Source organism: Passer domesticus, chromosome 4, assembly GCF_036417665.1.
Source record: "Passer domesticus isolate bPasDom1 chromosome 4, bPasDom1.hap1, whole genome shotgun sequence".
NCBI lineage: Eukaryota > Metazoa > Chordata > Aves > Passeriformes > Passeridae > Passer > Passer domesticus.
In genome coordinates this window covers 41,621,665-41,638,703 of record NC_087477.1, presented here as the reverse complement: position 1 = coordinate 41,638,703, position 17,039 = coordinate 41,621,665, and the positions used below count along the sequence as shown (strand labels likewise).

Sequence of the window (17,039 nt, the reverse complement as noted above, 5' to 3'; positions counted from 1 at the left end):
AGCATATGAAGAATCTCAAAATACCATGTAAGAATAAGTGAAAATATCTTGCCTTCACCTGAGATTGCACACTCGTACCTGCTACAGCTCACAGGTAACAACACAAGAAGCAATGAGCCCGTGGTAGCAACTACACAAGACCACAAGGCCTGAAATCCCTCTCTGATGGCTCACTCCCTAAATAAACTGCCACAGCTACAGCAAATGCCAGTTTTCACCATTAAATTTCTTTGCCAAGTGCCTCAGTAAAGCCAAGCTTCCAGACAATACACTCTCTTATCCCACTTTTGATTTCTCCCAGGTGTTCTTCTGTTGTTCTTAAAATTTTGAATTGTGAAGCTAAGAGGTTAAGACTTCCCAGGCAGCTTATCCCCACAATTTCAAAAAAAGAAAAACAAGACAAAAAAATACAGCTATGCAATTACTATGGGAAACACTGATTTGCAGATTCCTACACAATAAAAGTTCACATTATCCTGATGTCAGGTTTTTCTTTATTTGGGCGATGTTATCTGAGGAGTTCTGAGTATCTGCTTCCAAATGTGCTTGCTTGGTGATTCAACCACCATATTTTCAGTGGACCTGAAAACAGCAAACTGGGATCCTTCTGAATATCTGACAAGGGCAATTTGTGTCTGATAAGCAGATCTACGACATCAATTATTTTAGCAATTAAAATGCTATGGCAACAAGCTTGAAATTTGTAAACCAAGCAAATTTATGATTTATAAAACAAATTTAAATGTAAGCTGCTTCCTCAGGAATGTAAACAGACAAATCACAGTGAACACATAAGAAACACCACACTCCCTTGTCCCACACAAAAGCCAAAATCCTGATCACAGTGAACTCATTAGAAGACTTCACTAAGTAATTTAGACTGATAGAATTTGAGAAAAAATTACCACTAATTTTCCTTATTTCTTGCAGTTCTGGCTGTTGTTGAGGTGAATTTCTGGACAAGTGACTTTCAGGTAGCTTCTTGGACATCTTCACAGAACAGAACTCCTGTTCTTTAAGCTCAGCTAGATTTTCTGAAGTTTTAAGGTTAGTTTCCTTAGGAAACATACATGTTTGAAGATCTTCCTTCAGATCACACTCTGAAGAAGTATTTTTAATGAGTACTGTATTCTTCAGTGTACTTTCTTCTTTACCCAGAAAGTCTTCTGGAAGAGTTAAATTCTTGTTAACGTTTATGCCATTTGCATATTTCAGAGTTACCCAGTTCTCACTGACAACATCAGTGCAAATGTCCTCTTTTGGTGCTGAGATTTGGTTCTCTGCAGTCTGATTCTGTTTCTCATCAGCAGCTGCAATGGCACTACTAGCTGCTGTGTTTGGTTTCTGCTTACTGTAGTAAACGGAACATTTGTGTTTCTTCTGAGAGTGGCTGTAGGTCGCAGGACTTCTCTTTGCCGCACTCTGACTTCGGCTGGAAGAAGGGCCTACAGACAGGAATCCCTTCCCTTTACCTTTATCTGAGGAACTATAGGAATCCATAAATGTCTTGCAGCTTCCCCTGGAGTAAAAAAAAAAGGGATTTGTTTTTCCTTAGAAAGTTATTATTCATTATTTTATGAGATATTGTTGTAAGAAAAGAAAGGGGGGCATATTCACAAGTCATCAAATTGTTTTAGGTCTTTAATTTACCATATCAGCTAAGCACATTCTGATTTTAGTGAGAATTGAGCAACACTCTAAGTATTTGCTCAGACTTCCAACACACTTATATGCTTCAGTGAATAAGTGCCTGACTGACCACTCAAGAGGGTCAGATTGAGAACCATCAATGTGTTTTCCCTTCTTTCCATGGCTGCCACACCTGGTGTATCCTTTACTTTCATCACACAATTTTTACCTTGTGTATTACTGGCAATATTCAAGATTAATAAACCCCAGAGTTCCTCCATTCCTCCTGGTTTGAGGTGGAAGTTCTCTAAAAAAGGCTGCTTGGAACACTGTCTCCTTTAAAGCAGCACACAGCAATATCAGTAAGAATCAGACAGAAAGCACCACACCACAATAAACAGGGTAGAAAAGAAGAAAAGAAAAAAAGTATTTTTACTTGTAGGAATCAGAGCTGATTACGTCAACGGAGTTGCTGTTCTGCTGTGGTGAAGCACTAGGATTTGGTCTCTGTCTTGATTTCATGAACTCTGCTAGAATATACTGGGCTTGCTGGAAGGCTATCAGAATCACTCCAAGCAGGGACAAACTGCCAAAGAAAACAATAGATATTGGTGTCTACAACTTTCAGGAATATTCAGTAAAAGAATTAAAAAGCTTCTAACAAGATACACTACTCAAATACTTTTTTCAGTAAATTCTAAGTAATAAGACAGACAAAAACTCAAAATACAGCCTCAAAAATGATAGTTGTAATAGTATTTTCTTTTCCTTTTTTTTCCTTATAGGCCTTACCAGTTATTAACTCCATAAAATAACTTAGTCATGAACTTTCAAAGAAAAAAAATAGAACAAAGAAAAAATCCATTCTAAAAGAGAGAATTTTTGAAGGTAATTTAGACGTAACTGTGTTGTAGTCTTACATCATATCATATTACAGTGTAAGACATCATATCATAATATGACCTATGAGCCCACTGTTCACTTATGATAGTCATCATCATTATTTAGGTATTTATTAAATACTGCCTCTTTCTTTTCCTAGAGAAAATGCTGGCATAAAATGAGCTACAAATGCCATCATACTTCTGAACTAAAAATGTAGATGCAAAATATCCTCTCTTTCTACAGTGTATTAATTGCATCAAGCATATACGGATCAAAACAAAAATCTTTCTAATTCAAACCACCTTCTCAATCATGCAGTGTAAATTTTGTTAGCAGGAAAACAGAATGAAAAATTCCTGGTTGTTCAGATCCCTGAAGTCTTCTGTTGCATCTCGAACCAGGCAGTGGTCACCACTGTTATTTCATTCGTGTTCTGACTGTTTCCAGTGTCCAAACCACGCTAGCAGAGCACAGCGTGCACGGAAATCTCAGTCAGGGATGCATCAGCACACACGTGTTATCACCACGACATTCACATGCACTGCATCTTGTAGGAGCTCTGGGGTGCTGTAGGAAAGCCTTACCTTACAAAGAGGACAGTGAGCCTCCAGAAAGACTCTTCCCAGCTGGGTCCTGGCACCACATCGGCACACAGCGGTAACAGGTGGTGGGGGAGAGTCACGTTGAGCGTGAAGTGGAACTCCAAATCAGCAGCAGTCACCAGTGTGAGCTCACGAATCACCCACGAAGAAGTAAAGTCAGGAGTGAATCTGTCAGGAAAAACAGAGCAGGTGTTACTTTTTCATTGATGGGCTGAATTTTTTCTGAAGTCACAATGATAACAAAAATACAAATATTATTATAACAACAACAACAATAATAAAAATAATAAAATTAATTTAATAATATTTACCAATAATTTAATAGTATTCTTGAAATTACTAAACTATTGCCTTGTTATTAATATGAATTACAAATTTATTAATCTAATAACAACAGTTTAGTTATCTGAAATAATATTATTTAATAATATTTTTTAAAGCACAGTTAAATAAAGTGTCCACTATCTGCTTAAACTGTGCAGGTGGCATTAGGTCATCTTACATTGGCAAAATATGTGAGTTTATTGTGACTCTTCACAATACTCTTACTACTGGGAAATGTTTTCCTTTTATCAAGGAATTACACAATCAACTCAGGTTGATCAACAAAAGCACAGCTGTCCAGCATACAGCCAGCGTGATTTCAGAAAGGCCCAGGTACTAGGGTGAAAAGCTGGAAAGATAAAGAAAGCAGAAGAAACCAGATTTGTCTCTTCCACTTTCCTGACCCATCTCAGTATTCTACTTGATTGCTTGAAGGTATAACTTGCCTTTCCAATCAGAAGAGGTGAAATTTGTTGTATGGGAAACCACAATTACTTTAATACAGTAACATTAACTTTACTTTTGCTTAAGTCACAGTATCTTTCACTCAACAGTTTAAAAAGAATCAGTTTTAGACTACATGCAATGTTGGGAAAACACGACTAAATTGTGGTCAGGCTACTTGGAACAAGTTTAGAGAATAACAAGAAAATAAAAAATTGTGGCAACTCTTTTGTTTTAATTTATTACTTCATAATGCACTGATAAAAGCATGTATGTTGCTTTTTAAAAATAATGGGTCATATAAAGAACCAGTATTATATAATCCATTTGTTAGTGTTATCCTGAGGGAAATTCTTACTAAATTTCTATTCAAAATTTTGTGTGTGGTATGCCATTGGAGTCTGTTTCTGAAATTAATTATTTCAAATTTCCACTTCAGTTATTTTGTCAACAAATTTGTCAGTGCTTACACAATGCTGATTTCTCGTGATGAGTTTTGAGCTAGGAAAAATTCCCGACAGTCTAACACTTCAAATCCATATCCTTGGCAACTGTAACCATTAATTTTCATTGATGAAATTGTTATAGGAAGAGGCCCAATATTCTCTACTTTGAAGTTCTTCGTAATGGATAGAATTTGCTTGCTGTCTTTCAGTTCTTAAAGGAAAAAAAGAGAGCAATTAGTTTACAGTGCATAAAATTATTTTCTTACATTCATAAATAAATTGCTATTTTTACTTACAATTGAATAAAAAAACCCCATAAGTGATCAAGATCTAATACAGACTGTTCTGCAGTAGTGTATTTCTAAAACTTTTAACTGTTTTCAGTCAGAGTTTTGAAAAATAGAATCTACACTTCTCATGGCCAAGCTCTTCAGCTTTTACCATTCTGTTTCTGTGACATTAATGTCCTTTCTGTATCAGTTCCAGTGCAGAGCAAAGCAGCAGCTGCACAACTAGAGACCTGTGTCTCCTTACTCACGTCGTCTGCAGTCCATTAGTGTCGCCTCTGGCACCTTAAATCGAAGGGATCCTCCTGCACCAGGGAGTCTTCCCCCTACTTTAAGCAATTCTTTGGCTCCAAAGCCTTCTACATTGACCACATCCAGAACAGTTAAGTTGTTTCTGCCATAAAATAAAAACCAAGCAATCAGCCACTAAAGCACAAATTAAGTTTGCAAAATAATGGCTTTGCTCTCTAGGTGCCAAACCAAGATGATAAGTGTTTCAGTAACAGAATCAGTGGCAAAACCCAGACAGGTTTCCCTAAACAAAGACAGGATTACTACAGAAACAGCCACTAGTGAATTCCACAGAGTGAAGGAGCAAGTTTAGTGACCAGTGCTACTAGATAACAACTGTGCCACCTAGTAAAAATGGTTGCTTCTTCATTCAATAAACTCCCTTTTCCTACAAAAGTAACCAAAGTTTGGCTGCATAAAAGACTCACTGGATCCATAACTCCAAACATTGTTAAATCAGCTTGAAAACAGCAAAGCCATGCAACGTGTTTCTCTCTTAACTCAAAATTGCCTCAGTAGAGTCACATGCATTTTATAACCCTCTGACCACATATCAAGAAAACGAACAACTGAGACATAAGGCACAAACACACTCTAAGCAATTTTTATTAAACCAGAGGTATTCTGACTTTCAAATTTTGACCATTTTTCTAGTGCCAGGACTTTGCAAATTCATTTTTACATTGAGCTGCTTGATTCTCACTTACAACTAAAATTCGGCTTACCTGATTAAAATAAGGGAAGCTACTCTTTTGTAGTCAAGAGGTGTAAAAATTACACCAACTTTTCTGGTTTCCAGTGGCTGTAAACTTAAACAAAGCATCTCAGAACTGCATTTCTTGCTGATGAGGTCCTCTTGATGTGCATTCTGTTAAATAAAAAATGCACTTCTTACTCACAGAAAACATATGTGTTTAAAGACGTTAATAAAGAAAGCACTGTAATCACCATTTAGCACCACATAGAATATTTTGGCAAGGCGCAGAAACTGTAACTAACTTCTATACCAAAGTCTTTCCTTTTGACAACATAAAACATCAGATAAGATTGTTTATTTGAGCAAAAGTTCATATTACTGCACTTACTATGAGGAATGTATTACTTCATTATTTAAAACAGCTTTTATTTGCTCAGATGGAAAAGAAATTATATAGTGTCTTTCATATTCAAGGAATCCTGAAACACTTCACAACACAAGAACTGAAGTGTACTGATTGCACAGGGAAATGTGGCAACCATTATACCCTCAGTGCATGACTTACAACTTGATTGAAGTGAGAAAGGGACTGCTGGTAAATATGCTGATCATTTGAGTCACTGGAAAGAAGCCAAAGAGAATTCTCAACTATATTAATTGAAAACCAGAATTACCAGAAGTTCACTTAGTCTGGAAATAATGTAAATTTTTTTTAATGCTTTTGTTTATTCTTTCTGCCTTTGAAAAATGAAAATAGCCCTATAACTTGGTCTTCCAGAACTGGGGTCCCCTCTTAGAAAAGGGTAATCAGATACCTATAGCAGTCAAAAAAACCCATAAATATTCCAAAATGGGCTTTCACTTGGTTGTTTCTCAGTTTATGGGTGTTGTTCTAACAGCTTTTCTGATCTTTTTCAGTTCAAAATGTTTTTATTCTTAGTCTTTTTTATCAAAAATAACACATAAAAACTATCAGAACCTGCATTTAATAGTCAGTATTTATTAAAAGCAAGCCATGTATGGCATTTGCAAACCTCCCCATGTCACTCCCTACAAAGATGAGCCTAACAATTCACTGCACATAAACTGACTAGGGAAATGATGACAAATGCAAAAATTTAAGTATTAACAACTATTGATTTTGTTAACAAGGCAAGATCTGTCTCATGTGTGCTAAAAGTTTACCTAACTATGCATGTTCCCCATAGCTCTTCAAACCTAATGAAAAACATGTATTGCACACTCTGATGTGAAGATCCACAGCTATTTTTCCATTTGGCCAAGAGTATGGTGTGTGGGACTATGGAAGCTCACTCCTACCCCTACACTACCTTCCCTTTTTCAGAGTCTGCCTACAGGCTAGGATTTATGAACTGCTGTCTCCTCTCTTTTACAGCAACTCTTACAACTGTTGCCAGAAAGGAAAGGTCAGCTTTGATTACTGTAGCAAACATACTCTTTTCTTTTTACAAGGTACAAATATTTCATTAAGATCTTAAAGCATATGTGCAGAAACATGTATCTACAGAGGACATTAAAGATGAAGCTGCAGCATGCCCAAACAGTAAGGAAAATACATTAATTCTGGGCTTTTGTACAAACCAGAAGCCTTAAGAAGAAATTCTTTGGGCATTCTGGATAGTACTCTGGTCACCAGAATGTGCCAGCATCCCTGATCCACCATTTTCTCTGCCATCCACAACACAACATCTCAGGGTTTAAGCACAGCTCAGCACTGGTGTGCCATGGTCAAATGTTACCACACTCATGCAAAAATTAGGCAATGGGAACCAGAGAGAACCATGACATTCCAAACCTGAATCTAGAAGCTGAGATGTAGAAATCCCAGCTCCTCCTCCCCTGAACTACCTGCCACTGTTTCCCTCTACTGAGAGGACAACCAGCCCGCTCCTGACATCACCAACTCCAGAGCCCAACACTTCATGGTCAGCCTGGAGCCAAGGGTGAAGTCCCAGCAACACATCCACACACTTGCAGGCATGCATGCACTTCCTCCCTATAGCTGTATTCAAAACTGACTCAAAGCCTGAAAATAATTAACTGCAAAGATACAAACCCGACAAAGAATCAGGAAAATACTGTGGAACTGCTTTAAATTGCACTTGGGAAGAACCCAGAAGTAGCATAGCTAGAAAAATCCTTCTCTAGTGTGTCAGACCACTTCTACCAAAATGAGCCATCTTACCCTGTGAGAACATTCATCCATTAGCCTGAATTCGGTGGTTGTGAAATTAATAGCTTGCTCATTTATGCCGAACCTAAATAAACCAAAACAAAAAATTAAGCACTTGAAACTCAGCCTGTCAGAACTGCATTGACTTATTTTTACATGCTGGCATCTATTCTTAATGGAGACTACTTTTACAATTGCATTTTGGCAGTGTGAAATATCATGGAAATGTGGGTCTGCATTTCAACAGAATACACTGCAAATCAGTTTTATGTGGATTCCACACATTTGGAAAACAGACAAATGGCTGGACATTTTAGGTCTGTCAGTGTAGAATATTGTAAAAGGTAACAGTCAAGAAACAGAATTTCTAAGCCACACAAACACAAATTCCCCAAAGCTCCTTCTGCTCGCATAACTGTTAAGAAATAATCATTATTAAATCTCATATAATGTATTCAAATATCCCTCTTTCTGCTCATGATTCATTTGGGATAAATTCCTATTTTCCATCACATAATTTGCAAATCAAAGTCACCTAAAGCAGTTGATTTGTTTGTCCAAATGCAAATTATAAGCATTTGACATTAGGTATGAATAACTGACATAAGAAAACCAACACGTAAAATGTAGATTATAGACGAATGGACCTCCAGCCACTGAACTGAAAACTCACTTGTCACAACTGTCTATGACATTAGCTTAAAAAGAACCAGTTAATGGATGTGATTTCTGGTGAACTTAGAAGATCTGCAGAAACAAAAGTGTGCAAATACAGAGAAAATGTAATTGCAAACCACTAGGAAGAGTCTACGTGGAAACCATATTTAGTACGCAAACAGATGCAGTTATTAATGTGCATATATATACACAGACATATATATGCACATGCATGTACCTATGTAGAGGAATGAGGTTAAGGAAGCAATTACACAGCGACTGGGACCCTAAATAAACAATTACACCTAAGCACAGGAGTAATCCCACTGTCTCTCACCACACAGTCCTACCAACTATAACATTTTTTCAAAGATAAGTGTGACAGGGCTTATTCTGGTGAACTTCAGCTCACCCACCAGGTCCCTTTATTATTAATCTAACTCTCCTCCAGATTTCTGATTAGATCATCTCAAATCTAAAACGAAGTCTAAAACAATGCAGAAACATTTACTTAGCTGACCCTAAAAGTTTATGCTGAGGTTGCTCCCTCTGAAACTGCATTTTTCTTCCCAGTTCCTGTTTCCTCTTTGACCAGAGTTATTACCTAAGAAAACTCTTCCTGGTGGGATGGTTCAGATACCATCTTTTCACTGATCTGTCTACAGACTCTATAGTTACCAACTAGCACTGTGAGGAGATGCACAAGCCCACCTCTGTAAGCTGTTCACCTCACTTGGGCAGCCTGCACTAAGCCTCAGATACTAGAAGATTAACAACTATAATATATATCTGGCAGACACAAACTTGCTTAAAAAAATGTTAAATTTGTGTTTTATCAATGATGAGGTATATCCCAAAGGCATACACCACACAGGGAGCTGCCCCAAACATGGCTGTCTTGCAAAATGGGTCAGAACAAACCACCATCTAAGTTACACTTTGAAAAACTAAATAAAACCCAATAAGTAACAATCATAACATATAGCAAATAAGATCTTTTAAAAGGGAAAACAGTATCCTGAGATAGTTATTACCATTTGTTCAGCAGACTCAGTGAAGCTTGGGGATCAGGGTAGTAAGAAAGAGGCAGAAGCTGCAACGTAACTGGGAAGGATGAAGGGTTTCTTAGTACGAAATATTTTACCTAAATAGTTTGGAGGGGAAAAGAAAGAGTTAAAAACTACATATTTGAGAACTGGTTGGTAAAATAATTCAATATTGACAATACAATCTGCATTTTCAAGGGACTTCCATCTGGCTTCTGTATCAATGCAGTACAATCATACATGCACATGACTGCATAAAACAGCAGGACATGTCACTACAATGTCAGAATTTGCAAAATCAGCTAAGGGTGCATTTTGAACCATGTGTATGAAAATACAGACCACCCCCACTCCCCCAACAATCCTTTCATTTGGATTTTGATTTATGCAGACAGATGTGAACAAAGCTCTTGCACAGAAGAAAGTGAAGTTAGTAAGGTGCTACCCCTTCTCAGAGAAGTCTGAATGCAAGCAGGTTATAAAAATTTCTGTAATGACTAACAATTAAATTGGACAAATGGAATATTAAGGTAATACACAATATGTGCATATGAAAATTATTTCCATATGACTGGTTCTGGCCTAGGCTAGGTTAGTAGAGACCTAAATCTGACAAACAAGAAAGAAATAACTGTCAGTGTGGCTGGAAGATACATTGCTCTGCAAGTGTTGTATCTCTCATAAATGTTTTACACACTTCTGTTACACAAGACAGTGGCATGAGGAAGGCCATCCTGTACAGCCTTACATGCATCACTAATGATGACACATCCTATCCCTAGTCTCATGTTCAATTATTTTACCACGAGCATGTAACTTATACAATGAAAGCAAGGAAAGTTTAACAACTAAAAAAATTGTTGGTTAAAACCTACACTGCTTTACTCCTCTCCTTGTACTAAAGCATTACAACTAGGAAGCTAGAAAACTTATCAAAGAGCCAAAGGATACAAATTTAGTGTCTTAACTGAGATCAAAACACCAGTTCATAAGCAATATGGAAATGTAAGCAGCACCAAATATTAACCACAGACTTTGTTATTTAAACAAGCTAAACACACAACTCAGAAAAAAAGTGTAGTAACAACCATCCTCACCATACTACTTTTAACAGCTGTGGCATTAAAGTTGAGTGTAAGGCCAGGCTCTGTAGTCAACCGTGGCAAGAAAAAGGCAAAGGATTCCTCTTCAGAGTTCTTCTGCTGAGTAAAGCGAGCCGATCCTAAAGTACTTCTCCTGCTTTATAGTCAAAAGCAGAAAAAATTAGTTTCTTTTTTTTCTTTCAAACAAAGAACAACAACAAGATGATTTGCCAGCACCTGTAACTGCACGAACTTATCTTTCCTTGGAAAAGGTCTCTACAAAATTAAGTCCATAAGGCTGTAGCTTAACAGCTAACTTCTGCATATGTAGACCAGAGATGAAAAACCTTGAAAGCCATTCAAAGACTCTGAGAAGACTGCTATGCAACCTGATGATAAAGGACTCATGCAATTCCATAAATGAGTTGGTGAAACATGCTTGGACTGCTTTCATGCCAGATAGCCCTGGTGAGATAACTATAGTCAGAATATTATTTGCATTCTAGGCTGAAAAGCTTACTTGTGGCTGGCAGTGCCTTGAAATGAAAGCTGGGGCTGTCTGGGTGCTCTGAAACTCCATGTGCTTCAAGAGAACTAACTTAAGTGTATGATCCAGAATGTTTTGTTCTAATTAAGAATACTTCAAAACATAAATATTCTTTTTTACAATACTGTACTGGCTTGAATTAAGAACCTCAACAGATTCTGTACAGACCTGCATGCTTCCCCACGTCTTATTTTCTGCCATCTTTCATAAAGGTCACTTGCAAGCTCAGAATCCACGTCCCAGGCAGAACCGTCCAGAGAGAGACTCTTCTGCCAAAGCAGATTTGCTGAAAGGATAATAGATTTTTCAGATTTTACAGAGATAATATTTGCACCTTCCATCAATCTACTTTTGAACATGAGTAATCGGTAATCAGTATCAAACCCAAAACAAAAAAGGCAACCCACTTTTCTCCTTCAAAGTGAGAATATGCATATATGGGTGTATATACATTATTTTCCATATCAGATTTGTTTAAAGAAATACATCTGCAAAACCAAAGTAACTGTACATGCAAACAAGAGAATGGGCATTGCACAGTTTGTGCATGCTTTAGTAAGCCCTTTTTACTGCTGCTACTCCTAATAGATGCCACTGAAGAGTAACCATGTCATCAGTAGTCTATAAAGTACTCTCCACTGATGGCAGTAAAGTACCAAGATAATATGCTACATAGTGGGACAAAAATATGCTACTGCATGGCACAGCAGGGAGCATAACAATTCCCAGTTTGGCAAAAACAGTCTTTTCATTTTAGCTTCTTTTCTAGAGGCTGATAATTTTCTCAAATTCTTCTTAAGATGAATTGCAAAGCTTTACATCAGTCTAAAGATTATTGCATTTTAGAAAGTTATACTCATATTGGTTCAAGCATTTTCACACAGCAGAAAGTAGTTAGAAAAGCAAGCTTCTTTAGAAAGAAAACAAAAAATACTTATTTTGAAAGTGCATGTACTTTATTTTACAATCCTTAAGGTTTAAAGTAATGAATTGAGATTGGTGATTATTGGAATAATCCAACTACAACCTCTTTAGAACAGTATTTTCAGGCCAATGCATTACACATTTCTGTTTAACAAATAGTAGTATCCTAAAGCAGAAGGTAGAATACCTGTAAGTACAGATCTCATTATATGTATTATTAGAATGAAAATAAAGTAAGCAAGTATTCAGTTGCATCAACTATAATCCTGCACTGAGATTAAAAAAAAAAAAACAAAAAGGCAATTTGCTTCTAAGATATGGACCTTAGCATTCAAGAGTCTCAGTAAATGTTCAAGTCACAGGTTTCTATATGTCACCTCAATTTTCCTTTTCACATCCGACTGACTGCTACTGCCTTCCTCATATCATCACACAAAGATACCTTTTAGGAAATGTCCTCTTGAAAAGATATCCAGGAGAGGCTCAAATATTTAAAGCCTATGATACCAGCTGCCTTCTGAAGCTCCTCACTGTACAGAGAGTAAAAACCACTATTCTGAACCAGCTTTTAACGGGTTCAGCATTCTTTAGGCAGTATCATGCCATGTTATACCTATTGCTGTGTTTTGTAAATGCCAGCCAGGTACTTGAAACAGCTCCCAGCATTACAGTATCTGGAGATAGATTCTTCAGTTCCAGAAAAAATGAGACCCCTTCTTTCTGTTTCATATGATACAGTGTTAAGGATGCTGTTTTATAAACCTGATAAACCATATTTGCTGAAATCAATGGAAATATTGCTGTGGGAAAGAGATAAAGAGAAGGCTTTCAAGTTTAACTCTAGATACAGGCATATACTGGTCAATTTTTGTTTTGGTTTTTTTGGGGGTTTGGTTTTGTTTTGTTTTTGTTTTGTTTTTCATAAAAGAATTCCCAGGATCTGGGCCCAGGTTATGTACATTTTCTAATAACTTTGAGTTAGTGGACAGTTTTACCATTTTACTTCAACATCTCTCAAGAAAACGTGTGTGAAGAAAGAAAAGGGCAATACATCACCAATGAGAATTCATAGGAGAGTTTTAAATAGTAAATTTTTTTTTTTAAATGCTTCAAGACAGAACAATAGCTTAGCATGTGCTATGGAACTAGATGTCTGATATACTGCAGCATGTACTCAGTACCCTCAGCCATTTATATACTCCCAAAAAAGTGGATGTTTTTAAACAAATGTAAAACTAAGTATCTGCATGAACAATCTCAATATTCTCATTACAAATCCTGCTATATAGAATGAATTTTCTACAATAAAACTGCAGTCAGATGCCAAAAAAAGCCTCAGACGAGCCTACCTGAATCAGACTTTCCCAAGTAGCACTGAATATCACAGTGGGCAATTGCTTCAAAATTAAGATCTCCCTGCTGGAAAAGCAAAACAAAAATATGACAAAACAAGAGAACAAATTTCCATTTCTCAGTGCATAATTTCATAGAGTAAAAGAAGAGAATTTTGAATTAAGATAATTAAGTGCCAAGAGAACTATAATTCCATTGTTGTTCAACTCTAGGGACTTAACCTCTCAATCTTCAGAATAGTCTAACAGAGTGGTCTGGTACTGAGCTTTTGTTTCAGGTCTAAGAACACATTGCTGGCCTGAGAGAGACTCCGCTGCAGTTGGGTTTGCAGTGCATAATAAGAATTCAACACACAGTGCTGAACACAATACCTTGGACACAGTTGAGTATATCTGCAGAGGTATTTCAAACATCACTCCCACATTTGTGGACACACAAATACTAGAGAGCACATTCGTTACAGTGTCTTTCACACTGAGCTTCAAAGAAAAAACATTCCAGCAGCCTGGAGGTAGAGTCAGAGGTTCAGCGAAGTTCAGAATCTGGAAAGAATGAAATGACAGCTGAATTAAAATTGGTACAGCACTTTCTGATGCAGGTGGTACCTTGAAAAACGCAAATTTTCTCGTCCTTTGTGTTTTTGCTGCTACTACATGGCCATATGTGCTCATACCTGATCTATACAGTGCACTTATGCAAATCTCAATATCAAAACATAAGAAGAGCCATTTAGATGCCTACATAATGTGCTTATTCATAAACCAGATTTGGCTGATTTGAACCAAGCAGTTGTGGCACTAAATTATCGGCTTTAAAGGTCATCTATGCACTAAAGGCTTCCACTATGAAGAAATGCTGAATCCTAGAGAGCACAAACACACACATTCAACAATTCTGAGAACAGAGCAATGCTCTGTAATTTGATGCATCTGTAGCTGCAACTCAAGTGAAAGAACAGTTGTCAATAAAACAATACAAAAGTAAGCTGGACAGTGAATAATGCCTCTTGAGACAGTAACCTAATAGTTGCAGATGTACATGAACCTTTATTTTTAACTGATTCCAACCAGTTCTAAGAACACAGAGTTCTTCAAAGAACCTATTTTGTATGTCAGAGGTCCATATCTTTAAATCAAATACAAAACATTGTACAAAGAAGAGATAAAGCTTACCTTTACTATGTTCTTTGTTTCCCTGGCTATGAAGACCTCATTCAATTCAATGTTGAAGTGAAAATTGTTTGTAAACCATATGGACCAATATCCTGAAGCATTATGATGTGGTTCTATATGAAACAGTGCTGCAGAAGGATCTACATCAAAATACCTATAAGTAAATACATAAAAAATATAAATACACCTGCTACTGTCCTTGAGTACACAACAAGTGGTCTATACAAGAGAAGGTACCATAGCATTCTTGTACAATGAGGCTCTTCTAAGTTTCCCCAGAGAAGAACAAAATTATTTATTTGAGAATAACTACTTATGAGAGTAAAAATTCTCAAGAACCATGTAAAAGAGATAGGCAAAGTATCTACCCCTCTTGTTACACTGTAGCACAACATTGCCTATTCTTTTGTGATACAGCAGGCTGGATGAAATTGGCAAAAGATGACTGAAGCAAGAGAAGACCCCACATTTTTTCTAAGACTATCCAGCTTCTGCGTTGTATTAACAAGGGTGCTGGAAATGTTATCATAGACTAAGCAACATTTATATTACATGAGCTGCTAAAGCACATTTTTTACTGGCTCCTAAAATTCTTCTTGGGATAAAATACAGAATTATTGCTTTAAATGTGACAGGTCCATTTTGGCAAATGACACAGCAACAATAGGAAGAAGCCTCTTCACTCACTTTGGAATCACAGAGTAACAAAGGAAGTTAACTTCATCTCTTAAAGTAAGGTACAGCATTGTCATTACAGTATCAGTCAATGTTAACAAACAAACAGAAATCCACTGTCAACCTACCCTTCCATCACAGGACAGAAAAGACAGGCTTTGAGTGTTGTAGTGCCTTTCAAAAGATAGTTCTTGTTGTCAGAGTAAAGACTTTCACTGTCACAGGATGCAGCTGGGAAAGAGCAGACACATGGAATACATCACCCAGAAGCATACCCAAAATTATTTTCATGGGAAGATTTGTAAGAACACTAAAAAGGGGAACCTTTGTTGGTACAATCTCACACAGGTAAGTAAAGTGTCTAATTGTTTGAGTCCTAACACTCAATCTTTCCAGAGGTTTCAAACCTTGCCTTAAGGAGTATTCATGAATGCTAAACACCTTCAAAAATACACACACAATGAGGCTGTGAAGAGCAACCCGACCAATTTTAACCACATTGTCACTGGCACAGCATTCTTACTAATCAGAGCACACTGCCTCCTTTTATCAAATGAAAAACTGCTCTGAAAAAGAGAATCACTTAACATAAATAGTCCCTTTCTTCCTATTATTCATCCATGTTTTCTGTAGGAAAAACACATCTCAATGTCGTTATGAAAGCAGCCTGTTTCATTAATGTTTAAAGTCTGTACACTGCAGTCTAGTGGTCAGAACAGGAAGCAGGCTGGAGTCAGGAATGCTTAAATGCCAATCTCTGCTCTTCCACAAACACGTCTGGTTTCAGGCAAGCCTCTTCAATGGTCCTGCCAAGCAATGTCAGGGAAAATGACCACCCAAGCACAATAGCCTTTTAGAAAACATATTCAAAACAGAAAAACCCCCATAAACTATAAAAGGATGTTGAAAAAGCATATTCAATGATTATGCTTATTGTAAAATCAGCTAACATTTTAGCAACTGTTTTTTCCCTGTTTTCAAGTATGCATAGCTTAGAGCGTTCAACCAGCATAAGAAGAACCACATATACATGAAAAGGGTGGAAACTATTAGCAAAAAGAATTCATCCTCTTTCTCAATAAAGTCTAGACAAGTTGATTTTGAGATCTTTCTCTGCTGAAAAAAAAACTACCCTTTTTTCAGCAATGAAATCCTATTTAATCATATCTCCAAGTATGTGTAACCTGTACCTTTACAAGAAATAGAAGCAACTTTTGTGAAGTTAGTAGACGATGAGGATAGCAGTACTGGCTCAAACTCCACAGCTGATGTGTCTTTTTGTGACAGCTGCTGTATTTCCTGCAAGAGGACAAGACAAATTATTTTTATAGCAGTACTACTCTTATTATTGTTGCAGCTCCTGTATTAGTCTATCTTCTTGTCAAATTTGCATGCCACCATCTGCCATTTTCGCGTATCTTCTAAATCAACACGTGAATTTTTATTCAAGTTAACAGCTCTTATGTATTAAAAAAAAATCCATCACTGAATTACAACATGTCATTTCAAGGATCTATTAGACATTTGGGTACATTTTAAAAACTTAGAAGTGTGACATTTGCCACCAGCAAAATCAATCTGCTATTAGAGAGAGCAAATTCCCTAATCAAATTCACCACCCAGAATTATGACTTCCTGAAACCCATGATTACCTGTATATGCACCAGGCTGTTTCCAGAATGCATGACATACACATCTACTGATGAATGACCTGTCCAAAAGAATAAACACCAAGGTAAGATCACCAAGGACAGAAACATTTGTTTTATCAGACAGTCACAGAA

General features: G+C 36.9%; 1 protein-coding gene across 4 annotated transcripts in view; it reads right to left on the bottom strand.

The window, feature by feature from the left end:
• The window catches only part of TMEM131L (transmembrane 131 like), a 79,501-nt gene that overhangs the window by 14,174 nt on the left and 48,288 nt on the right, over nucleotides 1-17,039 (bottom strand). For 2 of the 4 annotated variants that reach the window (XM_064417420.1, XM_064417422.1), the window contains exons 10-25: nucleotides 16,908-16,966; nucleotides 16,446-16,554; nucleotides 15,384-15,486; nucleotides 14,581-14,734; nucleotides 13,780-13,950; nucleotides 13,405-13,474; nucleotides 11,300-11,417; nucleotides 10,600-10,741; nucleotides 9,491-9,600; nucleotides 7,812-7,884; nucleotides 5,634-5,776; nucleotides 4,869-5,011; nucleotides 4,355-4,541; nucleotides 3,099-3,284; nucleotides 2,066-2,215; nucleotides 906-1,519 (exon numbers count right to left, since the gene is read on the bottom strand). In XM_064417420.1, the coding sequence (XP_064273490.1) occupies nucleotides 906-1,519; nucleotides 2,066-2,215; nucleotides 3,099-3,284; nucleotides 4,355-4,541; nucleotides 4,869-5,011; nucleotides 5,634-5,776; nucleotides 7,812-7,884; nucleotides 9,491-9,600; nucleotides 10,600-10,741; nucleotides 11,300-11,417; nucleotides 13,405-13,474; nucleotides 13,780-13,950; nucleotides 14,581-14,734; nucleotides 15,384-15,486; nucleotides 16,446-16,554; nucleotides 16,908-16,966 (2,532 nt within the window). The remainder of the gene's footprint in view (nucleotides 1-905; nucleotides 1,520-2,065; nucleotides 2,216-3,098; nucleotides 3,285-4,354; nucleotides 4,542-4,868; nucleotides 5,012-5,633; nucleotides 5,777-7,811; nucleotides 7,885-9,490; nucleotides 9,601-10,599; nucleotides 10,742-11,299; nucleotides 11,418-13,404; nucleotides 13,475-13,779; nucleotides 13,951-14,580; nucleotides 14,735-15,383; nucleotides 15,487-16,445; nucleotides 16,555-16,907; nucleotides 16,967-17,039) is intronic. The other 2 variants (XM_064417421.1, XM_064417424.1) reach the window with 1 other exon arrangement.